This window comes from Schistocerca serialis, chromosome 8 (genome assembly GCF_023864345.2).
Source record: "Schistocerca serialis cubense isolate TAMUIC-IGC-003099 chromosome 8, iqSchSeri2.2, whole genome shotgun sequence".
In the NCBI taxonomy this organism is placed as follows: domain Eukaryota; kingdom Metazoa; phylum Arthropoda; class Insecta; order Orthoptera; family Acrididae; genus Schistocerca; species Schistocerca serialis.
The window spans coordinates 32,108,922-32,116,652 of NC_064645.1; the positions used below are offsets into that span (position 1 = coordinate 32,108,922).

Consider the following 7,731-nt stretch of genomic DNA (forward strand, 5'->3'; position numbering starts at 1 on the left):
TCACATGATATACTGAGAACTACGGATGAAGGACAACAGGCAGGTTCCATATTTCTGGATTTCCAAAAAGCAATTGACACAGTGCCCCACACACAACCTTACACGGTTTTTGCCATGTAAGATTTCCATTACAGCTTCGTAATAAGTGTGCAGTCCTATGGACATCATGTTGGATGCTTCGCTTAGCAATATAATAAAATTTATTTTAACATGTTCCCATTGGAATACCCTCACAGTTACACACAGTGTAGAATTAACATATATTTATTTCAAAGAAAAAAAATTCCAATATTGAAATTCTTACAATTTTAAAAATTTTGGTCTTGGAAAATTCAACTTTATGAATATAGTAATATAGCATATTTTTGTAAAGCTTAGGAGAAACTGAATAGACTGATACAAATGTCAGGTCTGTCATGCAAGTAGTTTTTGAGATATAGCCATTTTAAGGTTCCAAAATGTGACAAAAATTGCTTGCAGAACTTTGGAAACTTCAAAAATCAATAAATCAAAAAACAAATGGTACAAAAAAAACAGTATTTTTGTACACTGCAACCAAAACGTGTCTCAGGTGCTGGCAACAAATAGCAGCCATAAATTGTCACCAACAACAATACTACAAAGGAATGCTCAATGAGGGATCTCATGACATTCAAGGAATATGCAGCTATATGTCAGAAATGTGAAACTTTTTTCCAGTTGTAAATATTTTACAATGCTTACACAACATTAGTAAGTTTCAAGTATGCAACTTATAATATGTAACTGCAAGGCAAATACTAGAACTTCAAACAAGAAAATGAGAGTCGATAAATACACTCACAGTGCTGCAGTCATTTGGACAGCACTTGACCTGAGATGGCCAGTAGACGCAGTAGGACAAAAAAACACTTGAGTATATTCTATTTTGTTCTTGACGCAGCCACAAACTGAGTTGCATTCTTTCCAAAAGTTTTTGCTATTACACGTGAGTTAGGAAGCGATGCAAATTATCTCTGAGGTTTCAGACCGATAACTTCAGGCAGACAGCACAAATGCAGTTTAAAAACTAAGGAGATGCGTGGAATCAAACTTGTGACTTCCGTGTTTACATTTTGCCATACTTACTACAGGGTGATCACTCATAAAAGCCATCACTTTCCGTGGCATGCGGGTGGTGATAGGAGGTCTGCAGGTAAATATAGTGTGGTCTGTCATGGAAGTTATTCTAACATACACAACATAAAGCCCTAAAAACAAAAATCAATTTCTCACATACATTAAGGAAGGAGATCTGGACTGCTGCTTTTCATTTTTCATGAATTTCTAACACCTGCTTAGGAAATAAACATTACACTCTGCAGATCTTTCCGTGACATGGTAGCAATTTCTTGATGTATATTAGTTCATCTGAAGTTCATCAATTTGATCTGCACATTTTCTCATTTAATGTCTCCTAGAGACAAATCACAGGGTGTTTAAACTGGAGAAATAAGGAGGCCATATGGTGTTAGTGATAACTATCTTGAAATACACAATTTCCTATAATGATAAGCTGGCCTTATGTGCCACTACATATTCCTGGGGAAAGGTAGCAAAAGCAAGTTCTCTCTCAGTTAATTTGGAAAAAAAGTTGCAAAATGTTTTTGCACGTATCTGTCACTTAACTGCTTCCACCACTAATAGCGCACCACATTCCTATTTGTTGATTACGCAGTTGGTACAAGCATATTATGTTAGGTTTTTTGGAACTCCAGTAACAGTTATCTTGTGAATAAATGTATCCACTTCGTGGAACCACGATACAACCGAAAACAAAGTGGGCTGTAACTTCAGTAAATTTATAGCCATTTGGTCAGAGCCACAGGAAATTCCCACTAGCCTTAGAAGGATGTCTGCAAGAAACCCTTGCCAGGTGGTTGTGTTAATGATTAATCATCCTGTACCAGACTACGAGCTAATACAATACTGTAACAGCTCAATAAAGAGACTATATTTTCTCCAGACACTTCTGCACTCTATCATGTTGCCAAATCATGCGTATAGGCAGACTCACAAATGAGGGCGGCCAGTTTGATTGGCCGCTTTACATTAACGAGTGACTTAGTCTCTGCATTGGACAGGTTTTACGTCTAAGAATGCACATACATGTGCAGAGAACCATTATTATTTGACTTCACAGTTCACTGGAACCAGTCACAACTGTGAAAGATCAGTATTTATCTCTGGAGCACTACTGAATTCAGAAAAAAGCACTAAATCATATTCCACAGACTGTTGACAGTTATTCATAGACCTGTGAGCTTTACAATGTAACATTAATGACACAGGGGCAGTAGACTTGGTAATTTTCAACATCTGTTGCAAGCAATGGATAACAAGAGCGCAACTCATGGCACAAGATACCAATTTTGGTTACAGTGTTGATGACAATGAATGTCTTCCAATGAAGCACTTAAATGTAATTTAACTCACCTTACTCAAAATCCTGATCTTCATTCTTCAAATACACTAACTATAAAGCATTTCTGAGATACCCTTTATACACCTCCAAACACCCATATCTGTTCAATTTCGGTTTTCAAAATTTGTCCTTTCTTTTACTTGCAGGTTGTGACATGCAATTCATCTATTTCAACACCCTTATTTTCACCATGCATAGCAACACTGTTACCCATGACAATAACATTACATACCTCACACAAAACCATAATAACCACAAACAATATTTGTAGATAATCCTGTTTCAGAGGTAGTGTTTTTAATGTATATTCTTTAACCCAGCAGGACACTACAATAATGTTCTGCTCTATAATTTACAAGTGTCTAATCCATTTTTTCCTCATCGCAGTTTCGTACAATTTAAATTGAGTGCGAAATCAACACTGCCGCCTTTTTTTTAAGTTTGACACATCTCCCCATGACATCTACGCAATTCCTAAAATTATGACTCTGCAATCCACAGTACAAAGTCTTTGAATTAACTTTGGCAAAGCAATAGTGCAAGACGAGACTGCACTGGCTTCACTCACCTGTGGAACATGACTGACATTACAAGATGTGTTAACACTGTTGTAAAAAAAAAATTGATATAGATATATAGTACCACAACTTCACACAACACAGAAATGTTCAGCAAAATGCCTACCCAGATAAAAAGACTATCTCTTTGAGCTTTACCATCACTCTGAGAAGAAAGGAGGATTCAAATTATTGTGAGGCCAACATCATCAGAAACAGCACAAAACTCAGATTGAGGAATGACATTGGCAATATTGTGGAAATACGGAAGCGTCCGATCCCGCCCGTCTGCTTTGACCCATGACGTCACAAATATGGCGGAAACAAAAACAAACACACACACTTTCCACAAGAAGCCTAATGACACTAACGGGACAAGCGCGGGAAATGGGGTGTTTTGGGTGGGGGGCAAACTAAATATAAACAAATTTAGACACCTTGTGTAGCTACAACGTGTAAGTGAAGACAGCCATGCATGAATACCCCCACCCACCTCCCCAGGGGTCGTAACCCCTGCAACCCATAGAAGATAAAGATGCTTCAGTAGTTGATTAGTGTTTTTTGTCTTTTTAAAAAAAAAATCTCACAGGATAGAACGAACAGATCAGAAAGATAAATATAATAAACTAAAACAAATTGGAGGAAACATAATTAAAATAAGTAATAAGTGTTTTTAAATTTAAAAAAAAAAAAAAACCCTCACGAGATAGAACGAACAGATTAGAAAAGTAAATAAAATAAGATAAAACAGAACTGGAGACAGCCACACTCAAACCAAACTCCGCGCCATCATGACGTCACACACGACAACACCCTTACGTCACGGGTCAAAGCCGACGCGTGGGATCGGATGCTTCTGTCGAGCCCAATATTGTTGTCTTTTCAAAGGAACTATAGACATTAGCAAAAGCATTGAAAATCCAAATCTGGACTGCTGGATAAGGATTTTAACCATTACCTTGTTTGGTAAAATTCCAAGAGTCCACACTCGGATAAAAAATCAAAACTATGGTTGGTTGAATCGACTGATAACTGCATGTCAAAACTGACTTTTGACAATGATGCGTGTGATGTCACATATGCACAGAGAGAACAGATCATCAGCTTAGGTTTCTTCCTAAATACATTACTGTGCACATAGTTTAGCTACAAACTACCACAAAATACAACACAAGTCAATCTTAGAGTGTGAATACAAAAAAGGGATTTTCTTAAGATAGTCACATCAAAAGGAAGAAATAATTGTTGTCAACAGAAATACCTTTAGTGAAAGCCACAACTGACGGTGTGGTTCTTGCACCTTCTGAATTTTCAATTACTTTTGCCTGTTTGCCTTCCATTACTGCCACACACGAGTTCGTGGTGCCTAGATCTATACCAACTACAGCCCCTTTCACACCTTCTGATCTGAAAATAAAAGTAAGAAAGTGAGTAGGACGAACTCTTACATGCACCAAGGAGCAAAATACAACAATTTTTTAACGACGTCATATTGCTTTATATGGTTAATTCTTGCACTTCACATGTAATACAATTCAAATTATATTTTCCAATGATTACAAATTATCAGACTTCAGTAAATAAAGTGCATGGCATAGTTCTCGTCCACAATAAGTGAATATAACAACCCTGATGGAATCTACTACAAGAGCATCAGAAAATTTGCTATCACATTCCACTTTAACCCAGATCTCCAACTACAAACACAATATGTCCCCAAGAAAAAAATAATTATTCATACTTTCCTTTCCCCTTCCAAAACTTCTATAAAGAAGCATTTCAGAGTGCAAGCTACATCTGCAATGTAAACACAAACTTTTGTGTTTCATAACAACATCGAAATAAAGTGTCCAAGGAATAGAAAAGCAACTGGAATCACTCAACAGAGGAAAGTCCACTGGACCTGACGGGATACCAATTCGATTCTACACAGAGTACGCAAAATAACTTGCCCCCCTTCTAATAGCCATGTACCGCAAGTCTCTAGAGGGACGGAAGGTTCCAAATGATTGGAAAAGAGCACAGGTAGTCCCAGTCTTCAAGAAGGGTCGTCGAGCAGATGTGCAAAACTATAGACCTATATCTCTGACGTCGATCTTTTGTAGAATTTTAGAACATGTTTTTTGCTCGAGTAACACGTCGTTTTTGGAAACCCAGAATCTACTCTGGAGGAATCAACATGGATTCCGGAAACAGCGATTGTGTGAGACCCAACTCGCTTTATTTGTTCATGAGACCCAGAAAATATTAGATACAGGCTCCCAGGTAGATGCTATTTTTCTTGACTTCCAGAAGGCGTTCGATACAGTTCCGCACTGTCGCCTGATAAAGTAAGAGCCTACGGAATATCAGACCAGCTGTGTGGCTGGATTGAAGAGTTTTTAGCAAACAGAACACAGCACGTTCTTATCAATGGAGAGACGTCTACAGACAAAGTAACCTCTGGCGTGCCACAGGGGAGTGTTATGGGACCATTGCTTTTCACAATATATATAAATGACCTAGTAGATAGTGTCGAAAGTTCCATGCGGCTTTTCGCGGATGATGCTGTAGTATACAGAGAAGTTGCAGCATTAGAAAATTGTAGTGAAATGCAGGATGATCTGCAGCGGATAGGCACTTGGTGCAGGGAGTGGCAACTGACCCTTAACATAGACAAATGTAATGTATTGTGAATACATAGAAAGAAGGATCCTTTAGTGTATGATTATATGATAGCGGAACAAACACTGGTAGCAGTTACTTCTGTAAAATATCTGGGAGTATGTGTGCGGAACGATTTGAAGTGGAATGATCATATAAAATTAATTGTTGGTAAGGCGGGTACCAGGTTGAGATTCATTGGTAGAGTCCTTAGAAAATGTAGTCCATCAACAAAGGAGGTGGCTTACAAAACACTCATTCGACCTATACTTGAGCATTGCTCATCAGAGTGGGATCCGTACCAGATCGGGTTGACGGAGGAGATAGATAAGATCCAAAGAAGAGCGGCGCGTTTCGTCACAGGGTTATTTGGTAACCGTGACAGTGTTACGGAGATGTTTAACAAACTAAGAGTCACACTCTGCAAGAGAGGCGCTCTGCATCGCGGTGTAGCTTGCTCGCCAGGTTTCGAGAGGGTGCGTTTCTGGATGAGGTATCGAATATATTGCTTCCCCCTACTTATACCTCCCGAGGAGATCACGAATGTAAAATTAGAGAGATTAGAGCGCGCACGTAGGCTTTCAGACAGTCATTCTTCCTGCGAACCATACGCGACTGGAACAGGAAAGGGAGGTAACGACAGTGGCACGTAAAGCGCCCTCTGCCACACACCGTTTGGTGGCTTGAGGAGTATAAATGTAGATGTAGAACAGCAACATAAGCTTGACTTTCAATTAAAACAGAATTTGATCTTTCAGTTTGGGCAGTAGAAACTCGAAATCACTGATGTTAACTGCATTTACACACAAGGCATACAATCAAAGATTGGTTTAATATTGTAATGACATCTCACCACAACCCTGTTACATGGAACAAGACCTAACAACTCGGCATAAAACATTTTCTCACACCTAAGTACAAAACGCACTGGCTTGTCTTATCAAATATAACACTTGATAAGTTATATTTCACTAACTGACGAGGTCAAAGTTACTGAGAAAGCCAAATCACTAAATTTGTGCAACTGCAGCAATTACAAACTAACATAAACCAATGTCCTCTTTTCTGGCCTGAAACTTTTACATAATGCAGAGAATTACATTTTCATCATACTCCAATTACTTGCAAGTTACAGAACGTCAATACACGACACTCGACCAGAAAATGTTTTCACGGCAAAAACTGTTATCTTGAAGAATGTTCATAAGACGCGCCTGGAACGAAAAACATGCCAGTGTGCTTCATCAATGACATCGTTTCTGTCCAGTACGCCCAACAAATTTATTTAACACCGGCCATGCAAAAATATAATATATTGCATCATGCAATGTAACGACAAAGGGCAGCAAGTAAACATAATAATATCACTAGAATCTTTGTTACGGTTTTGAACTTTAAGCAGTTGATATATAGTACTTACTTGTGCCTAAATTGCGTAACATTTTGGTTTGCGCCAAGAGCCGGTGTAGCGACCTGAAAAAAGGGAGGTAAATACCACTAACTCCAATGCAAGTACAACAAGCCTGAACATTTAATACATATAGGTGTATACTAATCGCAATAGCAGATTATTTTCCAACAATGTGATATCCCCACGATTTATGAATACTTGTCCTGCAACGCAGGAACCTATACCTTATTCAGAAGCGTACTAAACTGATGTTTACTCGCCGATTCCGTTACATGGTAAGTAGAATCAAAAGCCTTACGACCAACGTATTTCCAAACGAACAACATTTTGTCTATTTCTCAATTTCAATCCCACCGCAACACAAAATCTTCCCTTTCACGTGCTCCCACCACAGACTTCCCTCATACCTATATTTTCAAAGATAATCGAGAATCGAGAAACTTCTACTACATATCGATAATCACATTGCAGCTAAACATATTTCGTACTTTCTCAAAGACCTTGTATAACACACTTTGGGGAATGTTATATAAAAAATGTTCCGTATAGAAAATTTTGACAACTTTTTGTATGGGCCAGACATACAAGAAACTCACGTTTAAAAGAAGTGAAAAATAAATGAAAAATCCCAAGCAGCAGGAATATTCCTGGACCTGTCAGGTGCTTTTGATGGAGAA

At 38.3% G+C, this 7,731-nt stretch overlaps 1 protein-coding gene across 1 annotated transcript in view; it reads right to left on the bottom strand.

Annotated features, from left to right (window-relative positions):
* The window catches only part of LOC126416157 (heat shock 70 kDa protein cognate 5), an 87,834-nt gene extending 80,362 nt beyond the window's left edge, over positions 1-7,472 (bottom strand). Inside the window, exons 1-3 of the mRNA XM_050083712.1 lie at positions 7,279-7,472; positions 7,064-7,116; positions 4,262-4,407 (exon numbers count right to left, since the gene is read on the bottom strand). Of these exons, the coding sequence (XP_049939669.1) occupies positions 4,262-4,407; positions 7,064-7,116; positions 7,279-7,380 (301 nt within the window). The 5' untranslated portion in view covers positions 7,381-7,472. The remainder of the gene's footprint in view (positions 1-4,261; positions 4,408-7,063; positions 7,117-7,278) is intronic.
* Between the last annotated feature and the right edge of the window lie 259 nt (positions 7,473-7,731).